Here is a 27,281-nt window from a genome sequence, read left to right as displayed (position 1 = left end):
TTAGAAAACGCAAACGCTACAATTCGAATCAAAGTAGCGCAGTAAGTCGGTCACAAAATAACGGAGTCCCTTTCGTCATCCAATAATACAAATAGGCAAGACTTGAAAGATCGGAGAGTTGGAAGTAAAACCAGAATGATTCACTTGTATAAGGTGGTGAAGAAACACCGCTACGCGTGGGAACAATGAATCCAATACTGTCAGCCAACAGCTTATACATTGGGAGCACTCGCTTCGAGAACTGGTACTAGAGCAGATGACAGCTCCACATGGGATACACGGACAGCACCGATAAGCCGTTCCGGAAGCTCCTCATAAGTGTTTGCCTGTGAACAAAGCATCACTAATCAAAGATGACATATGTAGAAAATCATAAAAAATTTACAGCATCAATTTGTATCTTTCAAGAGGAAAAGGAATTAGTTCACGCTTCATTATGTTCTGATATCAGACCTATGAACTCGGTGCTGAATTCCTTGCCAAGGTAGTCATTGCTAACACAAGTTCAACATGTGGTCTCAAGCTCAGAAGGACCAGCTCCAACTAGTTGGTGGATACTGACAATTAGTCATTTATGATAAGGCAAGCAAGCGAGCCATCTTGCTAGGCCAGGATAATTATAAGCTTATAACTGCCTTATTGTGCTTATTTAATCAACAAGCAGGAATTTTCATAATTTCTAAGCCTAAATTTTCATGGTGAATGACAACTCAATGCAAGATGGAGAAATGAAAACATTTGTTAGATGTCCTTCCGTCAAAAAAAAAAAAAGTTTTCAACAGAAAAACTTGTGATGTGACAAATAGAAAATTAAAATTTCAACTAGAGGACAATATTGAATTTTGATTTAGATATAAGAAAAGTTCACTGCATTATACCACTCGGTATGAGGGTATATATCGATCCAATAGGAGACTGGTACGAGCGATATATCAATACGCTCCTGTGTACCATGTGTCATTATGCTTGATACGACTTGTTATAACTTAGTACATAACATACAAATAGTTGGTTGATACATTGGTAGAGATCAGTAAAAGTTTTCACTTTTTTATAGGATTGTACAACCATCGACTTTGATGGCATGCAAATAGATACATGAAAATTGAATAGAAATTACACCAAATAACCCTTATAAGAGAGACCAAATACTTTGGTTCTGCTTAATGACGTCTGTTAATAGGACCAAATCATCCATTGCTAGAACATATTTGTGCAATAACATCTCTCAGTTCAAGCAAACTAATAAGCAATGATTTCAATAGGTGCTCGAGCGAGGTGAGGCCCGAGCGTCTCGCTTCATTTCTAGGTGGTATGCTTCAAAGAGGCGTCGCCTGGGTGCTCGCCCGAGCCCAAGCGTCGATGCTTCGGGCGAGCGCTCGGGTTAAACTAGGCAACCAAACTAACGTTTTAGGTCTGGTTCGGTCTTTAGTGCTTTAGTTGGTTCAATCGAACCAACTAAAGCACCGATATCACCCTTCCTCTTGCAACTTCCCAACCCTAACCCTGGTCGCCGCTCTCGTGCTCGCTTCTACCACTGCCACTGTCGCCACTCGTCATTCCTACTCCCGCTGTCATTGCTCGCTACTCCCACTACCACTGCCACTATAGTCGCTCGCCACTCCTGCTCCTGCTGCTCACTGCTATCACTATCGCAACCACTGTCGTCGCTCGCTGCCCCCGCTCCCGTTGTCGTTACTTTTAGTCAGCAGCCTCGATCTTCCTCTTACTCACACTCTTCTCACTTTGATAGTATACTATTAACAATATATTAATAGTATTTTACTAATTGCATATTAGTAATAGTATTTTTATTTATTAGATTAATAATATAATATTTTAATTTTAATACTATTAATTTTTATTTATTTGAAATTATTGTTATTGTTTTGAATTTTGAGACTTTTTGTTAATGTGATATTGTGATTTTACAAGATTTTTTAATTTAATATCATATTTTTTATTTAAATAATTATATTTATTAATTATATTATATATTTTATATTTTAGCATCTAGAGGCGCGCCTCGGACATTTTTGGACCTTGACGTCTTTTGACGCCTAGCGCTTTTTAAATCACTGTTAATAGGAGAATTCAACTTCAACTTTTCTAATAATATCAACAACATAGAAGTATGCATGCCATCATATGATGTGGTGTATCTATTTAGGATATAGGAGTACCTGCACAAGAAAAGCCATGTCAACTACTAATGTTGTAATCACACCAAAAACAAGCCCCAGAACGCCATTAGCCACTGTAGAAGAACCAATATCGACATCAATCTGCACCAGATAATGACTGTTAGTCATCATGCACATATTAGCTCTGATTTAGAATTCAATTTTTTCCAACACTGCTATGGACATTAGAGAATAGTTTCCTGTGGTAACTTACTTCCAGGTAATCTGGTCCACGAATGTACGTACAGTCAACTGCTTTACCTAATAAACAGGGAGTGCTTCCAACACTCTGGCGCACAATCCAGGAGCCCTGCACAGAAATGTACTCGAACTAAAATGCATCGCCTACATGTTGCAGGGAAGCCTTACAGGCTATCTCATGTCATTTGATGAAATCCCACTTAGCGTGAGGAGGAAACATATCGTAAAAAAACTAATAATAGAGACATTGTTGTGTACTTGTGTAATTTGACTTCATGATTCAGATTTGATCGGCTTAAGTAGGACAGAGATTAAAAGCTTCTTGAAGAAGATGACAACCTTGGGAACGGCTGGAATAAGCTTGAACCTACTATTTCGGTACTCATCATCACCATCAACAAAAAGCTGCAGCAGTGATCCAGGAACCAGTGGTTTTGACACAAAGTAGAAGACCATACTATAATGAGTCGAAGCTGGAACCTGCAAATAACATGAAATTCATTTCTCACACTACTTCAGAGTCTTTAGACACCCAGAAAAAAAAATTTGCATTAACAAAATAACCATCTGTTGTCTGAAATCTTGAATTTGCTTGGAGATGCTACACAATCTCTGAGAAACTATAACCTTAGCATATAAATAAATATATATATATATATATATATATACATATATATGTATATGTATATATATATAATGTTCAAGGATGCAGATAACAAGCAGACAAGTCTAGGACTGTCCTATTCTCCTGTCAAGTTGATTTACAACTAAAGGAACAATTTTTAGAAATGCATACGTCACATATTTAAGAATTAACTCAGGAATATATGTGTGTAACTGTGTATCAACTTTCATACCACATTATAGAGACCCAGAAACCAAACAAATTCTAAGATGCAGATCTTTCACAGTCTGTAGATCTTTTAAAAGTTCTTGAGAGCATACTTTATCCTACACGAGAATGACCAATGCATTCACATATGAATTATTGAACTATAATTCTGTAATTGATATATTTGAGATCTTATGAATTACGCAAATACCATACAAGATTATATCTGAGATCACATTTGCTTTATACCACTACTCAAGTAGTAAACAAGAGTCAATTAGTATCAACAGAGGAAATATGTTAAACAATAATATATTTTGAAATGAATGGAAGCTTACTTGCACATTTATCACCAATGAGAATAGTCCCTTCTCGGAGGCAACCTACATTTCCAATGTAAAACTAAGAACCTAACAGTGAAACCTCAATTTTATTTTTTGTGGCGCATGATATGAGAACATATGTAAATTGTATTTCAAAGCAAATATATACAAAACGTTTAAACTATTAAACTGCATTTCAATAATAACCAGTCAGTTATTAAAGATATTCTAACAAAAAAACCTTAATTTTACAAGTATAATATTTCATGTAAAAATCATGAAGAAAGAACTTAATGCATGCGTTAAAATTTAATATATATTGGGTCGTTTCCTAATAACTTAAGCTTTTGGGAGTATTGATAACACATTCAAAATATTTATCAGGTATCAAAACAGATTGAGTTTGACTCTTGTATTTGCTCCTTTATATTTCACGATGTTTAACTATAATTTGTACAATACACTTCTCTTTAATTGGCTTGTACCATGCTCTTGGGCTCAGTTTTATGTCACACCTAATCCCATTTGTAGATAAGATGGGATGTTAGAGTTTAATATATATCGGGTCCCTTCCTAAAACTTAAAGCTTTTGGGATTACTGGTAACCCAGCTATTTATCAGTTAATCAGGGTCTTCACTAAATGCCAAACCACAGTTAGAGATAGTTAACTGATGATCCAGCAAATAAAGCCAACTGGCATTTTGCTATTGCTTTCAGCCAACTCAGGCATAACAGATTAGAGGCATTGATCATTTGTAGAAATTGGCCCTCATATACATTAACACAATACGAATCATGACAAGTTTATCCTCATTACTGTGGGCAACATTAGCCTCTACATCAGGCAGTAACCTTGGCCTCAACTATATAGTGAAGTGTCAGTCATTATACGATGCCAAGCAAGAAAAATGGAAGGATTTGTAGTTGGGATCAGAACTTACTAGAATATTAAAAGTGAATCAGTGAATGCTGAATTGCAGTTCATATATGCAAAAACTTTTTTCAAACTGAGTTGGACAAGTAAAATTTAAAAGAATGAAAAAGATAAAAACAGTTAGATGAGGATTGATCTTGTTTTTAGCTTATAGAAGCAGCCAACAGACAAATTCCTAGAAATTCATATAGAATAAACTAGTTAATATTCAGACTTCCTTACAGCATATTGGAAATATGTTTAAAAGGGTTTCAATGCGAAATTGTTAGTTTTCAGAGAAATAATAGCTTGGAAGACTGGTAAGCCTTGCTTCCCTGCAAAATAAGAAACATAAGAAATAATAAATTTTGATCACAAAACGTTTACCACAAATCACTCCTTTGGGCTCTGATCTTACACCATGAAAAAAGAAGAATAAATTCATATTTTATGCTTTTAGGATCAAATAAGAAATGTTACACCCATCATGAAATAAGAAAATTGGAGATTCAACCTTATATATTATCCACATTGATGTGTCATATAAAAAAAAACTAAATGTTACAATCCAGGGGATTCAATCTCATTGGAACCAGTCTGTACTGACCGGTATTTACCAGTCCTATTGGGCACCAAGACACTGACCATCCCATTTCAGAGTCTGGTCCCTTTTTCTTCAAACAACATATGTTTTTTATCGGAATATTTCTTTTAGGCCCTCATGACTATAATGGCTCATAACTTGCAGGTCTGTCTCCCTCTCTATGTCGTCACCCATCTGCCATCACCTGTTGCTTACCACACACCTCATATTTGGTACTTCTCATCCTCTCCTCCTCTTCTCCCTTTCCTCCCTCTTCCCTCTTCCCCCTCCCCACCTCCACACACGACACCACCCCTACCCCCCAGCCCCCCCCCTGGAAATGTACATTCCTGGAAAATCTACAAGTTGTTTTTCTAAATACAGTTCAATATGGCTCAAAAATAGATAGTGTGTACTGGAGTTCTAGCTACTGAATTCTTAGAACTAGAAAATTCTTCTATCTACTTGATAGAAGATGAGATTCCACAAGTCCATAATTAGATACATTAAACATTAAGGACTTCCATATTAGCTTCATTACATGCTGCTCTCTTTTAGCTGCAAGAACTGATATTGAGCTAAAGCAAAATCCAGAAACTCTAAAGAAGTTTTGATATCATTATTCTCCAAGTACGTGTAATATCAACCAGATAGTCGGATCCACTGCAGAGAGATCATGGATAAAATTATACAGAACATGGGTAGCTTTCTAAAAAAAATCAGATAGTTGCTTTGAGGCAGTCGCCTTTGAGGATAAGTAATCATCGTTAGTTAAAATTTGAATCTATGAGATTGTTCTTAAATAATACTTCCTCTTTTGTCATAATATGAAAAATGCAATTGTTCCAAACAAATTGCAGGCCCTTATCAGCCATTAGAGTTATAATATTTCCTCAAGAACACTCTAACTGCACATTTCAAGATTTCAGAATGACTGGATGATCACCGTTGTATTGGTTAAGTTCAGAAATTTCAATAAGAATTTTTTAGTAATTGAACAAATAATCTTTAAAGAGAAACTTAGACAAATAGTCAGTATCGAGCTACTGAACCTCAATGCCATTCATAAAACTTTTATAACAAACAAAACTAAAATGCAGATTTAGTAACAATTTAGTAATCTTCAGTCTCCCAACAAGAGCAAAAAAAGAATGAAATATTAAGCTTATAATGCTGCAGAAGAGACGCTTACTTGGACTGCACAGCCTTTTCGCCTAGCAACATGGTCGATTCGCTTGACATCCTTGAACCAATCAACAGCTACAAGCTCCATTAGATGCTTTCCTGCAGGAATCTGCAATCCACAGAGTAGAAATTTTAATAGCAAGATCTAAAGTATCATTTAATGACATCCAAAACCAACTATACACAATATAGAAAAGCATAATGAGACCTTAGTCTTGTCATATATGAATTGTTTACTTCGAACTCTGAAATTGTTCCCGTCCGATATTCTCCAACAATTACGGCTTTTGTCAAGGTCATCACGCCGTAAGTTGCCAGAAAATTCTGATAAATCAATTGAAGCTGAAGGTTCCTCATCCAAAACTAGAGGAATTCAGAATACAACTATTAGGAACCAGCCCAACTTTAATCTCAATTACAAAATTATGAAATGGGTAAACATAATATACAAACCAGCCTTATTAAACTCATTTTCAAGTTTGATTGGATAAACCTGCAGACATTGCAACACTGTCATCAATACAAATAAGGCAAAAATATTAACACAAAGTCACTAATAGTAGCAGCCTTCCAACCTCTTGTTCAGGCTCTGGAATTTGATAATCTTCATCATCATCAGAGTCTTCATCCAACATTACATGATGTCTGCTAGCACCATGCATTTGATACTGTGAAGAATTCGGCTGAACAGAATTTTCCTGTGTTTTCCTATCCTTCTTAATAGGAGCTGTTTCTGCAGTCATATTGACCATCAATGGCATCTTTGAGACATCATAATTTTCATCTGTTTGGGAGAACCATTCACGGAGCCCTGCCATAAGAAAAGGTGTAAGCACTCATCAGAACATTAGAAGACACCGATAGCTATAATAGTGAGTAAGCAGTAACTTTGATGAACTAACTCAGGTGGTTATCTATTAAAAATTTAAACACTAGAAGATAAAGAGGACAATGCACATATGCAGCAAAGATATCTTTTTCTAGCCAGCAAAAGTATATCACAAAAAGGTCTTCTTTGTTCGCTAATTATCAAGGCAGCATATGCTGCAGAAGAAATATATGATACCATGGGCAATGTGATCATATGTTGAAGCAAGAAATTTACTTGAATTATGACATCCTAGGCACTGCTGAAGAAACTGAAACAAACTAGAATTGGCTGCTACCCTGGGAGTTACAATGTCTAGTGGACAATTAAGACCTGATGATATTCATCTAATCATTGTTACAATATTTCAGGAGAGAAAGTAACACCCATATCAGCATCATTTATTTGGTAACATTTCTATTAATTGAAGGTCAAGTCTTATGGGCTCTTTTAGACGGTGACTACGAAGAAAATACAATGTAAACTTCAGATATAAAGTTAAAAATTCAAGGAAACTACACAAGGACAATACTCTTAAATGCATTACTTGGAAAAGAATTAGGAAAAGACTAGAATATTAATGTCATAGGATAAGGGTTGTTGAGTCTGAACCAGTGATCCAAAATGCTTAAGTCCAAATTAATAGTGGTATAGCCCATCAAACATCTACACGTCAATCTAACTTTTAACCAACTTTCAATGCGGACTAAACCAAGGTGTAACAATTCAACTAGCCAAAAGTGATGGACAATGGTAGTGTTCGACTAGGAAATTGTTCTGCAGTAACAAGAATATTAGTACAATTACAAGGACATTCTACTGGCATAAGTACATGCCTTGCATAAATCTTTTTTGCATTAGGATTTTGACTTGTTCTTAGTGAGATATCTGTCCTTCTGAGTCATCCTCTCATGTACCTAAGTGACTCTTCAGATTTGAAATCTTTTGTTGGTAAGGATAACCATCTAAATAGTTTCGTTCACATTTAAACTTCGAATATAAACTTAATCGATTGAACACCATGTTATATTAAGTATATGAAATAAGATTTTGAAATCAGCAAAAAAATTGTGAGATCCTAATTATGCTAAATGAAAATACCCAGTGGCACATATATGATTATCTCTTAAATCACGGTTTTAGTTTAAATCAGACCATGAACTAATTAAATGTTCTCATTCACCCAAATATTCACTAGTACAGCCCAGTAAAGGGGTATCCATGAACAAGAAGGTCATGCTTTCAGAAACCAAATGTTACCTTACATTAAAATTTTCACATTCACCATTTAAAGTATTTACATTTTACGCCATATGAATATAACTATTTCAAGGAGAGGGTGGAACAAGAGTACTCCAAAATTTAGTTCAAAAGTTATGAAACCTAAAGTTACTCATTTTCCAAATTTATCATTCTACTTTTCTGTTTCTTATAGTAGGCTTACACTTCCCTCTTGCCACCGATCCACCAGTCTCAGTTTTATCAGTTGGCGAACACCCACTAAAAAATGATAATATCATATTCTCTCCCTTTCCTATCAAATTGATTTTTATGAACAACATACATCAAATAAAACCATAACTCTACCTTCTCGAACCTACATTCATCACATAATGCATGCTTAGATTGCTTTTACTTATTTAAGATTTCAGTTGGTCATTTCAGGGAAATACTTTTTCATGTAACCAGCAGCATATTTTATGATCGGAACTTAATTAGTAAATATATGCTCATGGTTTCTAACTTTCTATAGTCTATTTTATACTGAACAACACAATAACAAGCCATACTGTCATGACAATGCAATTATCTGTTATAAACATATTGACTATTCTTGTTTCACCATCCCTAGATGAGATAATTTAGAAAAAAAAATCAGGTACCTGACTATTTCAGGCTTAGGATAACTTTTTATTCCAATATTTATAAACACAGAGTTTGCAGAAATAATCCAACTATACCAAAACTAGGAATCAGTTGTATCAAACTAGAATGAGCATAACTTGTTGAACAATACATTCCATTAGAATAAAAAATTTTCTTCTACTTATCCCCCAATGGAACAGGAAAAAATTCTCGGGCAAAGTAATTATGAACCACAATGCATGCTAAGCAACTAAACAGCATTAATAATCAAAAGTAAAGTTGTTTTAAAAGAAAAGCGAAAAGAAAAAGATAAATCAAGTCTAAACATGTCTCAATAAAGACATCTGCTATGAAATAGAGAAACAATTAAATTATTATAGTTAGAGAGGATCAGTACCAGCAACACTGTTCAACATCTGAATCAAACAATGTTGCTGAAATGATGGGAAATAACCAACGCCCCATCCTTTCAGATCAATTTGCATAAGATATTGTACTTGTGTCCGCAGTCTTCCATTGCAAGTTTTTAGGGGGGAAATTTTGAAACCCCCACCTTGAGAAAGAAAATAATTAAATACATTTTCAGATAACTGAAAATATTTACAATACAATAGACAAGTGCATATACAAATAAATAACAAATGTTTTTAAAGTAACAAAGCACGTGGAAATATACTCTCAACATGGGCTCTAACGAATCCTGGCTGTGGACTACAATTTACATGCTCCCTTGATCGGAATAAAACAACTGCAAGAACCTACAATCAGTTTTTGGGATTCCTAACAATGGCAAACATCAAGGCATGTTACAAACAAGAAAACAAATGAGACTAACATTCTCACCATAACTTCCATCATCATTACGTCTCCAATAACGCACATAACATAGATCACGAGGCCACACAAACCTGCCAAATAATCTCCATTCTTATTCATCGCAGAATCATAGGCATAAATCCTTCTAACAAGTAACAAGTATCTTTGTGAACAGTTCAAGATTCCTTGCAAAGCTAAATACACAATATCTTATGAAAGTGGCATGTTGAATGATTATGAGTTCACAAGTTAGCAAAAATATATAAGGCAGTGATTTAAAAAGCGCTAGGCGCCAAAAGGCGCTAAAGTCCAAAAACGCCCGAGGCGCTAGGCGCTCGCCTGAGCGAAGCGAGACACTAAAATATAAAAATATATAATATAATTAATAAATATAATTATTTAAAATTTTAAATAAAAATATGCTATTAAATTAAGAAAATTAACAGTATTAAAATCAAAATAATATATTATTAATCTAATAAATACAAATACACTATTATTAGTATACTAATAACAGTATACTGTATACTGTTAACAGTATACAGAAGGAGTAAAAGGAAGAGGAGTGTAAGGGAGGGCTGACTGAAAAAAGAGGAAGCGGCAGCGGGAGTGTAAGGAGGCAGCGGCAGCGACAACGGGAGTGTAAGGAGGCAACGGGAGTGGGAGCGGGAGCGACGACAACAGCGAGCAATGACGAGCAGCGACAACGGCAGCGGTAGCGAGCAGCGATAACGGCAGCAGCAACGAGCAGGGTTAGGGTTGGGCAGCGATAGCTGATATCGGTTTTAGTTGGTTCAATTGAACCAACTAAACACCGGAGACCGAACCAGACCTAAAATCCTGGTTCGGTCGCCTGGTTTAACCCAGGCGCTCGCCCTAGGCGCTCGACGCCTCTTTAAAGCGCGCCGCCTGGAAGTGAAGCGAGGCGCTCAGGCCTCGTCTCGCCTCGCCCGAGCACCTAGGCGAGCGCCCGAGCGCCATTTTAAGTCATTGATATAAGGTTGCAACACAAGACTAATAGATATATAATTATGTAGTGCAAAAATTTAAATCTCGATCTGGTACCAATTTTAGTAATTTACTGGACATATATGATATTGGCACCCCGGGTGGTATACTGATCCATATTGCACACTATCACTCAAAAAATTTAATAAAATATTATAAAATACTGACCGGTATGGGATCTTATAATCCGATATCAGTCCTTTGTCATACCAGTTAGTACCAATCGTTATACAACATAACCTAGATTACAGCAGTACCAGCAACTAATTACTTATGTACCAAGTACCAACCATTATTTGAAACTATGATATAGTGTACAGATTACATTTGTTGATAAATCCTAGATTATAGCAGTACTAGCAAGTAATTTCTTATGTACTGACTGCCTGACTGGTATTTGGAACCATGATGGTACACTATAGCAGTACTAGCAACTTTTTTTTTTTTTTGTCTACATGCCATACCAAATCTTTTGATAGGACTAGCTCAAAATGGTGACTTGTCAGAGATCGAAAACTTACCAACAATCGTATCCAATATCCTGCACTGATGGTAGCCTCATGCGTGCATCAGATTCAGCCCTATCAAATAGGACACAATCTTACTTTTTGACATACTATAGCAACAGGTGATGGAATTTGGGGCCGAAAATGGTGATCAAGAAGCCTAAAGGTTGCTTCCCTTCACTCACATGGAGATTGACGATAGCCTTCTAGAGATTGTTAGCATGTCTCATGAATCCACTTGATCTGAAAAATTATGTTTGTTTCAACTTGAGGTATCTAAATTAGGCCTCATGAGCTGCTTCTTGCAATCCACTCATAACTCAAAAAAAAATTCCCCTTGACAATAACTTCCATGTAAACTATGTTAGGATATGCCTCTCATAATAAGGCTTCATTCCTTGGAGCAAAAGTACTTCCAATGGACTTAAATGACAAACAGTTTAATTTTTGTTCTGGGAATTTCAAGCGTTGTTATATACTAAATCATTAGAAAAAAGGTTTCCTATTTTATAATTTCATCGCCTCGCAATTCATCCAATTCCAAAAAGAAAAAAATGGAATTATTTAAATTCAGATTCTGATGTCAGACAACCTACCTTAACTATACCATATTTGTGAAAGGAGTCATGGACAAGAAGTAGAGTATAAGATAATTTTGCTTCCTAATACATCAGCTGAGATGGATGAAAACCAGCCCAAAAATTACTGAAAACAAGAAGTCTAATCCTACTAGTGCATGAAGAGACTGGGTCAATCCTGTCCTACCAACTTTGTTACGAGCAGGTTGGAAGCTTCTTTCTCCTATATTATTCCAACTAGAATTGAACTAAAAATATCTTTGAATTGGACAGCTTGTCTTTCCTTTTCCTACTCCAGCTAGGAGTTCTGTTAGAGCTGCTTTATCCATTTTCAAGCTATTTTGGGTCAATCTGAAGAATATCTTTATTTGAATTTTCCTATAATTCTCACTTAATGAAATCATCTATTCTTATATAAGGAGCATAAAAACATTAAGTATACCATTACTTGGGTCTTCTCATAATATAAATTCTAATAAAAAATTTCTGTCATAAGATCTTTCAATCTATTTTTTCCTCTCTTACGCTAAGAAGTGTGCTTCGGTTAACTAGTCTAATAGAACAGAAGATAAGTAAGTACCTATAACTATAATCTAATCTAGAAACATAATCTTATGTGAGCTACACATATATGGGCATATTTAATATGGTAAAGAAAAAAGTACATGTTTACAAAAGCTATGCTATCAAAATTCACAAATGACGTAGCTAGGCACTACATCTGCATATTGTCTCTCTGAAAGAAGAAGTTAAGGTATTAGTACTTTCACTTCAAGATTAAACAAGAAGACAATTTAATTGCACAACCCCAGTGATCACGCATGTTTCTGGAGCTGGCAAAAGAACAAGGTATGCAGCAGCTATAGCAATTTAAGTCCTCTTCGATGCGCTTAAAAAAAGAATTACACTGGAAACCAGTCCAGCTGCAGCCTATGGTAGAGTATTGCAGTATGTCCATCCACCTCCTCAACTAAACTACCATACTGAAAGCTGCAATCCCACCTGCAAAAGCAACAGAGGGAAACAGATTAAATCAGATATCATACAAATGACTATCTTTAAGTATAAGCTCACTCAAATCGCGTTCCATCCATCCTCATCACAAGCTGGAATATAGATTCGCATGTTGCTTCCATGATGCCAACAGCTTTCATTGCTTTACTACAACTCCTTGGCTGTGTTGGAAAATGATTTACATCAATGAAAAGGCTAATGAATTAATTATATCATGAACATTTAGTGTAAACATGTATTACTCACGTACAAGATAATCTACTTCTACAAGCTCCTCAAAGATGCGAAGCCCTGAAATCAACACAAATCATTAAAACAAAAGCAGACAGTAGTTCTTATAATTCTTCAGGCTACAATTTGCTGTAAAATGCAGAAAACAAATAAGATATTAGGAACATGGAAAGATAGAAAAAGAATCAGAGAAATATTTCACCATTTTGGCATCTTACAAGACGCCAATGTTTCCTAGAAAAGACTTGATCAGAGTTGTTCTCACTTAACAAGCCTGAATCAACATCACAGGTCCAATCAGGTACAGAATCAGGAAAACCTACAAACCAGAAAGTGATGGCCACACTGTACTCTATATGCCACCAAAAAACAGAACATATGTTGCAAATTCATAAATCTAATCGATGTTAGCCCTTACCATTTCCTATGGTTATTCTCCGTGATAAAGTAGGACGGCTCTCTTCTTCTTCTTCAGGACTACACCTACAAGAAATATTAGGAAACTAAAAGATTTTGACATGGCATATATAAATTTCATTACATCTTTTTCATAAAATCAATGCAAGGTAATCAACACTGAGATGAGATTGTGACTAGCAAGAAAGAAGACATTCCACCATACTATATATAAAATAACAACAATCTGTATGAGTACCAAGACATGTAGAAAAAGGTTAAGATATGCACTCACAATATCCAAAAGTTAAGAACAGGAATAGGTTCCTTATAATTATCAAGCATCCTTATAGTTCAGTTCTCATTGAAACTTCATTCCGTATCTGCTTACGAACAAACAGTAGAATTTTCAGCAACAATTCAGCAAAATTAAATTACTACATTTTTTTTTACATCCATTTATGTCTTAAAATTCTTTTTGTGGCCAACAATTAAGAGGCATGGATGCATAACAAATGGATAATATGTATCTTTGCACAGAAATCTTGGCAAATTGGTATCTAGCACATACTAATAATAACATCTGATAGATTTTCATGTTTGCAAATATTAATAGATATGTCATATGTCACACCTATCAATGTTCATCTCAAAGCAAGTATCCTTTCAACTTCTGTATGAGATCAGATTAGGGATACATATACAAGCACACATGCAGAATGTTATCCTAACAGTCCAATTTATGTAAGAGACTATAAGTAAAATTTGCATTTTTTGTTGTCAAATATCAATACTCTAATAAACTTAGTATAGAAGGTATATATTATATTGTCAGTAGAATGGTAGGCTTAAATTCTAAATCACACCAGATTCAGTATCTAAGATAAATAGACAAAAGCATGTTTTCCACTAAACTCTCATCAAATATCCCAGAAAACACATGAGAATATATGATAAAAGAAAGAAACATCAAGGCAAATCTGCATCAAGGCAAATGACATCTAAAGTATCATTTTACCAAAGACAAAAGAAAAAAGCATAAATTAATGGTAGATCAAGTGATAATGCTTCCACTATGTCATGTATTCTTAAAACAACATCAGTAAATAATTGTAAAAACATATTACATCATTACTTACTGACTTTCCCGATCAGAGGAGGAAGCATTTCTTCCATCATCCGCCATAGGTCCATATGGAATTGAAGCATATACCTTGTTTCCATTAGCTGTTATGAAATCTTGCTGCTTGTAGGAAGAGATGAACAATTGAGTAATCCAAAATAATTATATATGTGCAAATGAATCAATATAAAGTGTCATTTACCTTAAATACCAGTTCAACAACCTCTTTATATAACTCTATACAAAAAATTATTCATCAACCAAATGATCCAAATGAGGTTCCAATTTGAATGGCATTCCAATGGTCTAAACAAAAACAAAGGTTCCATATCTAGTTAATTTTGCATGCCAGGTGGGGAACAAACACATTATTCTAATTTATCAGTACCCAGACCCCTTATTCCATTGCAAAAATCAAAGTTGCCTAGAATACACATGCTTCCAATCCATGTTGATTAATCATGATTTAATAGGGTGCATAATGCAGTCACTAATTTGATTTATTTATAATACTTTGAAAGTTTGTATAGTTAATTGCTTGTGTTTCAATAACTTTTCATGCTGATTTTTTTCATGTAAAAAAGTTCCTGTTACACCTTAATCTAAGGTTTAAAGAAAGAAGAAGCATTCCTTGTGTTCTATTTCTTTATGTTTCTTTATCAGCAGTGTTCATCTACATTGATAATGAGGTAAAACTAATGTTTAAAAACTATCCAATAATTCTAGGGTAGTTTTGTACGTAAGATCCTCTAAATGCCAAAAAAGGAACCACATGTTTGTTATATTATAATCAAAAGATATACCTGAGAGTTTTGTTTGTAGAAAATAAATGCTTTAAAGAGGCTTCAAGATCTCAAAATCTTCTAAGTGTTTCCTTTTATTGGAACAAAATGGTTCTAACTTACAACTATGCTATTATTAATACTTTTAATTTTTTATTGTAACAACCTGCACTAGGAAAGTAGTCTTAAATATAGAACATTATATGTTCACTGGATAGCAAGAAGATGATATAGCTAATGAAATTGTTACTTAATACCTGATCAATAACAAGCTCAATTTTCTCCTTCCAGATCAGAGCCTCCTGAATGTTAAATGCTGCCATCTGGTTCAAAAAGAAAACCAGTATTAAGAATAATAATATGCAGCACAAGAACACACAAAAAGATGTAAAATATGGGTCACTTGCCTATAATGAAGAAAATTATATAACATAGGTGACAGATTGAACACCTATTAATGGGAAATTTTACAAAGGATCTGTTTAGAACACCCCAGTTGACAACAGAATAAATGAATACACGACTCTTCCAGCAACCAGCAGGGGTGAAGCAAAAATACAACAAGGAGGGCCAAGAACATTTATAGTGGCTTGCAAACGAAAATAAAAAGATCTTTAAGTTGCGATTGGTGACAATTTTACAAAGCAACTGTCTACAACACTTCAGTTTGAAGGAATATATATACATATATACATATAAATATATACATACATATATATATATATACATACATATATATATATATACATACATATATATATATATACATACATACATATATATATATACATACATACATATATATATATACATACATACATATATATATATACATACATACATATATATATATACATACATACATATATATATACATACATATATATATACATACATATATATATACATACATATATATATACATACATATATATATATATATATATATATATATATATATATATATATATATGACTTCCAGTAACTAGCAGGGATGAAGTGTCAAAGCAAGATCTTTACATCAAGGAGGGCCAAGAATGTTTATTGTGGTTTGCAAAGGAAATAAAAGGATCCAAAAGCTATCTATTGGATTGAGCTAATTTAAATAAATAAACTATTTAAAATGAAATATATAAAATTAATTTATATGTTCTATTTAATTTACTAATTAAGCGTATGCATAAATTATTAGTATTTATCAGGAAAGTGTATTTCATTTTTGACATTCAGATAAATCAAAAGGAGGACTATTTGAAGCATTATTATACAATTTATCTTATGGATCAGCACTACTAACAAGTCTCTTTGCTTGGTATCAGAGTATGATTGCTCCTTGCAATCAAAGTGACCAAGTCTCGAGTCAGGGAAACTACTTCTTTATTGTACATTGATGCTCCCAGACCTTGTATTGGTAGAGTCTTATACGGTTGACTGCCCTTTTAATCAGAACAATACCCTCCCTAGACAAATCCCATGACTCTAATAACAACTTTTGAATTTATGAAAACTGTGGCACTGCTTGCAGTCATGTTAGTTTTCTATAGCTAAATAACAATTTCTATTAAAGCAATACAATTCTTAAACAAAATGGAAATATATTTCAGCCTTGTTGATAATCACACAAATAGAAGGTCCAAAGTGGATAAAAGGGGCTCTACTTTGTGAAGTTAAGCAACTTAAGTCAGCACAAACCATAATCTGATGATACTTCTCTTTCTTGTTGTAAACACATAAAACATACACCATCTGCACATTAAAATAAGAAAATCAACACATGTCATTATAAAGGAGAGGAACAACAAATTCTATCAGATCTAAAAATCGAAGAGAAATTAAATAACAAATTAATCAACACATTTTATTGATACAAAACATAAATGAAAAAAGTATAAGAATCAAAGGTATGTGCAGAAGCAAGACAAATTTGAATTTTCTACAATAAAGAATCGTCTTTAGTGAGACTAAGACATATTTATTGGTGCCATACATGTCACTTACTTGCATAAAAAATATTAGAACATAAGAAGCAACTCTGAACTGTTAATAAACGGTGGAAAATTATTGAAACCCAACAAAAAATAATGATATTATATATTGAATTATTATGGTTAAAAGTTTATACTGCTGGTACACCAAAACTGCCTTAAGTTAGCATGTATAAGGATGTTATTCAGACAAGGTTTTGGAGATCTAAGACTTCAAGTACATGAGTATATGCTATATCTAAGATATTGAAAAAAAGAATGTCAAATTCATAAACATAATCTTTGGTATTATCAGGACAATGTTCTGTCCGCAAAACGTGGTCATAGAACAGTGCATACACGAAGCTGTTAAAATCATAGCATTCATGAAATTAACTGGCATTAAGCCAGAACTCTAAATTGAATGAGAGGTATGTTTAGTGTTCCTTCAGAAATCAGGCTTTCTCCACTTAAAGAAGAAGAAGGCTTACATGTCCGTGGTGCATTTTAAGCCCCCTATCCTCCACTCTGCAGTTTCCATCTATAAGAAGTGTCTTGATCGGAAGCTGGATAATGGTAAACACGCTGAGACAGTTCAGTATTTCAATTAAGAAAATATTAAGGCACAACGGATAAACAAAAAGAACTCCTAATCCAACTGAGTCCAGACGAAATAAGAGAAAACATCAATACAAGAATTAGGAAAAAGAAACCAAAGGAGTGATGCGGTACCATGATATCCTGAGGTTTCCTCTTGTAGTACGCGAGCATTCTGGTCTCGAGAACGAAGTACCGCATATGGATGAACGAGCGTCCGATCTTCCTCCTCCCGAAACGGACCATCCATCCCTCATAAACCACCTTCGACATATTCTCACTCCTTCCCAGACGCGCCTAACCTCGATACTATTCCGACAAATCCCACACTCTACGGCGTCATAATCGGAACGATCAATCAAATATCAAAGGGAGCGAGTACGGCAAGCAGAGTTGGCCCTAGCCCACCGACAACCCAAGGTTCCTCAAGCTGAAGCCAAAAACCCCGCGATTAACACAGATCTTAACTCGTTCTCCAACCCCGAGTACAACAACACGACCGGATCTCCAGGAAAAGAGAATACCCACGCAACGGCTACGTGGATCGAAGGGATCGATCGGCTCGGCCGAGGCAGACTCCGACGATGAGATCGCGAGATCCTTTTCAGGAAGAAGGAAAGCGATGAGAGACTGAAAGGAACGGAGGAGGAGGGACTTGGTTGGCTTTAGATGTAGACAAAGGAGGGCGCGGCGCAGAACAAAGCATAAGGAGGTAGACACAGCGCCTACAAGCGAACACGAAAACGGCCTTCTATTTCCGGTGTATGGAAGAACGAATAAATAGGAGGCACAAAATTCTTAAAAAGAACCGGGAACAGAAAATAGAATTTTAATTTCGAGAAAAGAGAAATAGGGACAATATCGACGACATGTGGGCATCAGCCAAGCTGTTTGATGGCAATATCAGCGACGGCAGACCTACCACTTACACGTCAGCCAGATTCGAATCATCGTTTACCTGATCCCGGATTCGCCGTCTCGTCTAGAGGCACACGAAACGGGTACGAGTCTTCTTCTTGGATCGTCAACCGGGCGGGCTCGGTCGGAGGGGAGTGTAATAGAAGCTTCGAGCGCGTCGGACCTCGAAACCGCTCCACGTCAGGACTCTTTTGCACTTCCCTTGGGATATTGTTTCCTTTTATTCCTTTTTCATGGTTTATATCGTTCGTACGGTAAGAATTATTCTTTTCGGAAAATATTTTTGGGACTATTGCCATGTCGTCCTGTTTCTTGATAAGTCAACTTAATGCTAATATCTTGTCACCGACTGTTAACAAGCATAGTTCTTTAGTAGTAATTTTTAGCAATTAAAACTAAGTACTACAGTTTTTCAAACTTCTATAAAGTTCGTAAACACTTTATCATATTATAAGACGTCGGCTTTTAAAAAATTATTACCTACATAGGTGCATTTACTTTCTAATCAGATTCAATTCTGTTCTACTCCGATGAATATTTTCGAACGGGACCGGCGTTGACAGCATCGGAATCAGTCGATCAGGGGCAACTGTTGAAAAAAATATGATAAAGAAGATGATAAAAATACTATACAAATAAATAATAAACATAAATCGTGAATACTATAAAAAATATTTAGGCTTGAAATATGTATAAATATTTTTCTAAAAATAATATTTATACCCACTTCTCAATAAAATTATTATACGTTTGATGTAAATAATTTTAATAGATATGACAAGTCTTTAAGGGCAAACAATAAAAAATCTTCAAAGAAAAATTAAAGAATATCTAATTCAATCACTTGAAAAATATAAAAAAATATATTTATAATTTATCCTCAAATATCTATTTATAGATATTTTCTTGAAAGAGATCATCTTTTCAAATAAATATTTTAAATTTTTTTTTTTAATTTGAACAATTTATAACAGCAACTTGAACGAGACGGCGCTGCCGCCGCTGCCGCCGCCGCCGCTGTAAGGAAAAGTCGGAACACGACACGAGGAGCGAGAGGCTGGGCCTTGGCCGCGAGGGCCGGGACGGGGTTTGGTGAAGGCGGTAGGAAAGAAGGCAGAGCCCTGTGAGGTGGGTCACCCCGACGGAAGTACTCGGGCGACGTCTTCGACGCTTCCATGTATCTGTGTGGCGATAGCAGCTTGAGAATGGTATTTCGAAGACAACCAGCCGAGCAAACGTAGATTCCGATTTGATTACTGAGAACAAGAGCAAGGAATAAACGGAGAGGGCTCGATCAAGCGTTTTGTTTTGCAGAACGAACGCGAGAGTTCAATAGCATCCGATTCTCCCTTGTCCGGGCCAAGGAAAAGCTTTTGCCCAACGCAGAAGGAAAGACGATGCTGACCGCTTCTCTCTGACGCCCCGTCCAACTATTTATATGCGCCTCGTCTCGTCGCCCGACTCATGGAACAAAGGATCTGTGCAGGGTGAATTCAGGAACCGCTCCATGGCTCAAATACTCAAACGACTATGGGAGAGGGTCCAAGGCAAGTGATGCTTCCCTTCTTTCCTTCTTGTTGTTTGATGAAATGTGCGTGTGGTTTCCAGCGTCGATTTCCGGGCGTTTTGGTTGTTTTAGTTGGGACTTCTTTAGGGTGATATTATTAGAGCCGACGGATATTGGCTGAAGGGAGAGATCTTAATTCGTTCAGACATTTCCATAACATCATTACGTCTACAATAATCGTATTATAACACGAAGATATCATGAAAATGTTGCATCAACAACGACTAACTGGTAATAAATAACACCAATTTGTGAAATTTTTTTCTCATCAATTGTTGGTCTTTTCTGTGTGGGCTCAGTGATTCTGTAACGGATGATACACCTGTTGGCGTTCACATGAAATTGTTCTAAATAAGACATTGCAGTATGCTGAAAAACTTATCAAAGTGAAAAAGCATGCATGTTCCAGTTCATCATAGCCCCTAACAATCACCAAAATGCCTACGCTTATAATATAATCTGCTAGTTCTTTGTTATAATATGGAAGACCAACAAACTAGGACTTTGTGAGTTATTGGATTATTCTACTTTAAGACCTTGCACCTTCTATGTTGCAATAGCATATTATTTCTGTGACTTATCAATCTTATTGCTGGTCATTTTGAACTCGTGTTCAAAGTCGGGCATATTGCAGCTACATCCCTTCCTTTGCCTTAGAAACAGGACGAATGCATCCAGTTTCTAACCTATCATCCTTCAATTGAATCTGAAAAATATAATGAATAGCTGCCAAGTTGTTCGAAACCTTCTCTCACACCTCCCTGTCAATGCAAATGATTATTATATTAGAAACCTCAAAATCATCTTATACTAATTCGAGGTATCAGCTGACCTCAATATAAATCATAGCAAAGTCATATGTATGGCATTAATGCGTTTGGTGGAGACTGTGATAAGGCTATGGATATGTCAGAATATTGGCCGGGGAACTTTTGTATGGTGGTGTTCTTACTAAAGGAAGGTTGGATGATGATAGACTAGCTCCGTGAGGTGCCAACTGCCTTACAATGGGTGGTAGAATGATAAAGAATTCTGGTGAATAGTTCTACTCTCAGCCATTCTTTGCATAACATGTCAATCTATTATAAGTGACCAAAATGGGTTGTCCCAGCATGTGAAATGAGATATTGGGCATTATCGCTTTTGGTTGTTTCATCGAAAAAAAGAAATCATAAATGTGTTCTTTTTCTTGATTAACCTTACATTAACTATCCCAATTTTCAACACCAGTTTAATTTTCTTTTTGCTAGGTCTTCTTTGACAAATTTGTTTGCATCAGACTTCAGTCAGGACCCCCCTGACATTGTATGAACTTCAAGCCAGTTTATTCCCTTTTTTTTCCTCCTCACTTTGCTCTACAAGCAAGGAATTGGGATGGAATGAATTGGTATGACCATGGCATGCATACTTATTTGCATGTTGCTAAATCATAACTCAAACTTGGTTGACTTTTCTTTCCCAGACCTTTTCAATTCTCGAAAGATCTTCAAACAATGAAGTCCTAACAAGATTTGCATTTTAACTGTATTTTTCTCTTTCTGTTGATGAACGCCTCTTGGCACTATAATTTCTCTGTTTATAGACCAGTTTGTGAAGGCACAATGTCAAGTTCAGAGTAAATACATGTGCAAAATAACGAGTTATAATACATAGATAGGTGAGCAGTTCTACTCTGCATTGAGGTAGCCTGTAATCATTATTCTTGTATTTGATTGTGTTGACATTCATGTCTTTCTATAATATGATGCAGGCAAGTGGCATCTGAAGATAATATGTAGCCATGTTTTTAACCAATATGCTGGTAATAAGCCACTCATGGCGTTGGAAAAGCTCCACGTTGCAACATTACGGGTTTTTGAGTAAGCTTTTTGTATCCTTTCTGCCTAATTTTTTTTAAAGTATTTTCAGAATATGGTTTTAGTATGTTATTATGTTGATTTAAATTGCAGCTCTCTGAACAAGAATCTCCTCGGTCCTCATAAGCAACCTCCATCTGCATCGGCTATTGCCAACAAAGAAAAAGTACGGTGTAATTTCATATCTTCATGATCGATGAATCTTGTGAATAATGGAGCACTTGCAAAGTTTCTGTTGTTAGTATCTGAAAAGTCAAAATTTGTCGATTGGTACAAAAGGATCATATAGCATGTTGAGGTACATATGGAGTTAGAAACGTATAGACCTGGTGATAGTGTTTTTCAATCATAATATCCATCTTCTGAATGTTTTATGTAGTTCTGCAAACTTGTAAGGACACTAGAGCCAGAAACGTGACATTCTTTATAAATTCCTGAGAGTCAATTAATTACCAGGAAAGAACAAAATGAGTTCCTCAACATAGGGTAAAATGCTCATGCATCTACATTTGCAACCTTAGTGTTCCTATAATTACTTATGAACTTACCGCTCACATGTACTGAAATGAAACATGTTAATATCATATCTCAGTGAGGGAAGGCCTAGCAATAGTTGAGGTCTATAACAAAACAGATATATGACAGTAGCACATTGCATATTGGGAATCAGATCATTTGAATAGCGTTACAACATTTCTTGCTTAAACTTACCTGTGGTTGTTTACAAATGCAGGAGTACAGGAAGACCAAAACTGAAATAAACGAGAATGAGTTCTATGAAACAATTTTGGAATGGACAAGTAAAGATTTGCGCATATATACGGTGAATAAAATCATTCTTGCTTGTCTGGCATCGCCCGCGCTGACCATCGTGACAAAGAACGCGGGCAAGCGAGTGCCAAGGATCGGACATGTCGTGGAGAAGATTCCAGCTCCTGTGTTATTCTCAGCTTACTCTGCGTTGCTTGTGTTCCTCCCAGATATCCGTGTTGAGTAGGAGAAAGTATCCAAGTTTAAACAACTTCCCTGGTGTGTTCAAGCAGGATCAGTATCACTATGTTTTGTGATGTTTTATAAGGACTGTATTACAAGAACAATTAAATAAATATGCGACAAGCTGGATAGCTTCTGTGCAGAATGGTATTACATATTAATTTGGGTGATTTTACGATTGAAATATCAGCTTTTATATCGGGACGCTTTGATCATTAAAGACAGAATACAAGGCAATTGCAGTGAACATTGCCAGATTCTTTTAATGCATATACTATTATTTATGTGCAACTTGTAACGACGATTGGTGGTGGCTTTGTGGTTGAGAGCTGTAATCTGGGATTGAGGATATCTATCTGGTGGGGAGAAAGCCTCGGCTGTCCGAACATGACCAATCGGCACGCCCACAGGAAGGCAGCATGGTTGAAGTCTACATCTAGTACTAAAAGCATGTGACGGGCGCGTCATTCACGGGACGCAGCCAGCCACGCAGGAACGGAACCTACCAATTCCAATTCAACCTGACGTCGCCGTTGCCCCTGTCTTCCTAATCCAAAGAATCCGTCTCCAATAAAATAAATAATATGGTAATTAAATAAAATATATATAAGATGTAGAAGGTAATACGAGCCATTCCTTTATCTTTTCCTTTTTCCTTTTCCTTCGTTCATGCATCATCAGATCGTCCTCAACCTTTGGTCGTCGTCTCCAGATCCGTAGCTCCGAGCAACGCAGCAGCAAGCGCCGCACCGCCCCCTTCACTCCTTGTCTCTTCGTCCCCTTCGAACCACTTTCAATCCAGAGAGAGCGCGAGGAAGGATCGAGATTAAGAAAAGATAGTGACCACCTATGTTTCCTTTTCGTCGCCCCCCGTAATAATACGCCTTTTGCCTCTTCTGATATCGCAATCATTTCCTCGGGTTCAGGGCGGTGCCACCCTAAGACCTCCACACGCACCCTTACTCACCAGGTACGTCCTTCCCATCCCAAACCCGAAAGAGAATGAAAAGCTGAGGAGGAGACCTAATCTTAGTCTAATTCTCCAACTCTAGTTCAGTAATCGGATCTGTTTCTGCCGGTGTCGGAGAAAGTGAGAGAGCAAAAGTAGGGAAAGAAACACGTTGCCCTACTCATGTTTAGTTTGGATCTCCTTTTCCTCCCTTTTTCCTCTTCCAAAATCGTATGACTGTTTTGCTGGTTTGTTCATTTAATCTCTCTCCGGTATTCTGATGATTTTGGTTTACCTTTTCTTTCCCGCTTTTATTTATGATAATTACGTTCTTTATTTCTAGAGCAGGACGAAGCTTGTGAAGGAAGAAGACGATCGCGATCTCATCCGTATGGAGTCAACGCGTCGGTGGGTTCCGTTGTAATTTCGTCGGAGATCCACGGGTGGATCGGAAGGGAAGGGAAGGGAAGGGAAGGGAAGAGGAAGGGAGGGAAGGGGAGGGTCGGTCACACGAGCGAGGCGACGATTAGGTCATAATTGCCATCGATTGATCGTACATGGGATCGTTCAAGGGTCACGTGCTGCCGGGCAGCCTGTTCCTGGTGGTAGGCGTGTGGCACGTGTGGAGCTCTGTGTTCCGGTACGTGTCGGAGCCGCCGGGCGCCTTCCGGGTTCGGGCGTGGAGCCCGGTGGGCCGGGGCAAGGCCCGGCACCTGGAGCTGTACGTGGTGGCCGGCGGGGCCTTCCTCGACATGTGCGTGGAGCTGCTCTACTCCACCCACCTCCGTTGGTTCGTCGGTCCCGAGCGGATCCTCAACCCCGCTCACATGAACGACTTCGAGCACGGTGGCATGCTACTCATGTTCTTCGTCTACGGCGCCCTCGCCCTCGTCTCCGAGAAGACCAGGTCAGATTTATCTTCCTTCGTCTTCCTCTGTGCACATCTTTAAAACTGACTCGAGGAAACCATAGACTGGGTCATAGATAGTGAGTTTGGACGGTGGTCCAGTGGAAATCTGGTTCTTGTAGATGCAACGCAGCATTAGAAGCCTGATTTGTCTACACTTGTTTGACCAAAGAGATCGTCGGGAGAAGGAAATGAAAGTCTAAATGCATTGGATTCGTTGATTTATTTATCCGACTCGATTGCTTTCTCGTGGCACTTTGTGCGCCTCGCTTTTCCCGGAGCTGTTTGTGGCTTATATTGCTTTGCATTGGACAATGAAATTTATGTCCTTGTCCGGTCTTAACACACACCCCCCCAACATTATTGGCGTTGTCAGAAGCAGAGCTGTCCGAGAATAGCTCAAGCCCGTCAAGTATTTTTCTTTTTCTCTTTTGTGCACTTAGGAGACATAGGTGTTCACAACAGGTTAGGATTCCAGACTGGGGAATAAATTCTACGCTTTCATTGCCATATCTAAGCATTATGGGCTGATGGTTGTGTTGCATGCAGTTGTAAGTAAGGTCCCAATTCAGAACTTCTCTGGAGATTGATAAGAATCCGCCAGTCACTTTATGCCTTCTTTATGATTGGAATACCTTTATGAGATTGAAAAGAGATGCGATAACGACATTATCTTTTCTTTTAATGTTTGTCAGTGTTGAGGGCAAATTCTTAAGGTTTAAATTTCAGCAATAATAATAATTACACCTTTTCTTGTGGTCGGAGACAATTTGCTTTAGAAGCTGGTTTTGAGAGTTCTTCGATGCCATGGCATCATATTTCTGGTTGATATATTGTATTTGTTAACAGTGATAAACCATACTCCGATGACAGGTATTTACGTTTGCCGGAGGGGGCATTGTGCCTGATAGGTGCTGCTGCATTCAGCTCGGAGTATCTGCTGTTCTACTTCCACTCAACCACTCACAAGGGATTGGAGGGTTATTACCACCTCCTGCTCGTCCTCCTCATCGCTCTCTGCATCGCCTCTGCGATTGCGGGTGCCCTCTTCCCCACCAGCTTCGCGGCGGACCTCACCAACGGAATCTCAATCACTCTCCAGGGCTTGTGGTTCTACCAAACAGCCTTCACTCTTTATGGTCCCATGATGCCCGAGGGCTGTCGCCTCGATGGCAATGACATCGCCTGCCACTCACATGACAACCAGGTCCGAGGGGAGCTGCTTGCCAACGTCCAGCTCTTTTCGCTCATCCTGCTCGTTTTGGTCTTCGTGCTCGGATCCTACGCTGTAGCTGCATCCCGGTACGGACATCCGGATCTCAGTAGGTCGCATGCAGGCGAAGAGCATACAGCGGGAAGCGGTGGTTGGAATTTTGGTACTCACCTCCGCACGGGAACGACCCTCGAGGAGGTTTCTGCCCATTGAGGGACGGAGCACACAAAACTCTGTGCTGGTTGTAAACTGGTGAAGGCAGTACAAACTGTTTTCAGTCTCTCCTTCTCTTTCTTCCATTTACTTTCTTCTTGGAGGATGGCACGATCCCAGACTTGGTCGAGCATTCTTGGTGGATTTCATGCGCTAGAGTGGAGCAAGTTCTTTGATTTGTTGCAGGGGTTCTTTGTTTCCTGCGCGCTCCGTTTGGGCAGAGATGTTGCTGTTGTTGGTCTGATTGTCTTGTGCATCACAGACGTCCCACAAATGTTTCTTGGACTTGATCGAAGATAAGGGGAAGGAACATAGGCAAAAAGACCATTCTATATACTATTTACTACTCTGTTATCATTAGTAGCACAATGATTGAAGAACAAGGTCAAGGAAAATAGACAAAAAAAAGTAGTTCTATTATTCGTTGCAGGGGTTCTTTGTTTACCGCGGTTAAGCTGCTGAGTGCCTGCGATTTTTGTGCTTGCGTTTTCAAGTCTTAGTGAGAGAGACAGCGACCGGTGGCAATGGCGCAACATTAGTTTGTCCCCACAATGGACTGTGATGTCGAATTATGAGCCCCGCCCGACACACCGAATGATCGACTTTGTGGCAGTACCATCGGGTTAGTATAACGATTTAAGTCTCGTTATACTCGATACACCTCCACGTCTACGGATAAGATGAGTGCGAGATTA

At 37.3% G+C, this 27,281-nt stretch overlaps 3 protein-coding genes across 26 annotated transcripts; 2 read left to right on the top strand and 1 right to left on the bottom strand.

Moving 5' to 3' along the window:
• Positions 1-46: 46 nt before the first annotated feature.
• LOC103972216 (protein ENHANCED DISEASE RESISTANCE 2-like) lies at positions 47-18,779 on the bottom strand. Of its 19 annotated transcripts, none has more exons than XM_018820741.2 (22): positions 18,106-18,773; positions 17,865-17,939; positions 17,102-17,155; positions 15,667-15,732; positions 14,644-14,747; positions 13,527-13,591; positions 13,311-13,427; positions 13,128-13,168; positions 12,938-13,038; positions 12,770-12,865; positions 9,791-9,863; positions 9,632-9,713; positions 9,353-9,508; positions 6,797-7,032; positions 6,675-6,714; positions 6,430-6,584; positions 6,229-6,330; positions 3,555-3,599; positions 2,724-2,864; positions 2,398-2,493; positions 2,184-2,285; positions 47-326 (listed from the first exon to the last, which is right to left on the bottom strand). In XM_018820741.2, the coding sequence occupies exons 1-22, from the start codon at positions 18,241-18,243 to the stop codon at positions 213-215; spliced, it is 2,199 nt and encodes a 732-aa protein (XP_018676286.2). In that variant the 5' UTR covers positions 18,244-18,773; the 3' UTR covers positions 47-212. The 19 variants fall into 19 exon arrangements, with proteins under 19 accessions (XP_018676286.2, XP_064988632.1, XP_009384747.2 ...); XM_065132560.1 differs by having other exon boundaries at positions 13,311-13,382; positions 18,106-18,772; XM_009386472.3 differs by having other exon boundaries at positions 9,632-9,703; positions 9,799-9,863; positions 18,106-18,768.
• A 1,101-nt stretch (positions 18,780-19,880) lies between these two features.
• On the top strand, positions 19,881-23,488 carry LOC103972215 (uncharacterized). The gene is made up of 4 exons (XM_009386471.2): positions 19,881-20,435; positions 22,206-22,314; positions 22,405-22,477; positions 23,045-23,488. Exons 1-4 carry the CDS (start codon positions 20,327-20,329, stop codon positions 23,306-23,308), a joined length of 555 nt encoding a protein of 184 aa, XP_009384746.2. The 5' UTR covers positions 19,881-20,326; the 3' UTR covers positions 23,309-23,488.
• Positions 23,489-23,920: 432 nt separating this feature from the next.
• On the top strand, positions 23,921-27,015 carry LOC103972214 (uncharacterized). Of its 6 annotated transcripts, none has more exons than XM_065132557.1 (4): positions 23,921-24,274; positions 24,362-24,501; positions 24,602-25,160; positions 26,034-27,015. In XM_065132557.1, the coding sequence occupies exons 3-4, from the start codon at positions 24,811-24,813 to the stop codon at positions 26,584-26,586; spliced, it is 903 nt and encodes a 300-aa protein (XP_064988629.1). In that variant the 5' UTR covers positions 23,921-24,274; positions 24,362-24,501; positions 24,602-24,810; the 3' UTR covers positions 26,587-27,015. The 6 variants fall into 6 exon arrangements, with proteins under 6 accessions (XP_064988629.1, XP_064988630.1, XP_009384741.2 ...); XM_065132558.1 differs by having other exon boundaries at positions 24,357-24,408; XM_009386466.3 differs by having other exon boundaries at positions 24,357-24,501.
• Positions 27,016-27,281: the final 266 nt, after the last annotated feature.

Source organism: Musa acuminata, chromosome BXJ2-11, assembly GCF_036884655.1.
Source record: "Musa acuminata AAA Group cultivar baxijiao chromosome BXJ2-11, Cavendish_Baxijiao_AAA, whole genome shotgun sequence".
Taxonomy (NCBI): domain Eukaryota; kingdom Viridiplantae; phylum Streptophyta; class Magnoliopsida; order Zingiberales; family Musaceae; genus Musa; species Musa acuminata.
This window is presented reverse-complemented; position numbering and strand designations above follow the sequence as displayed.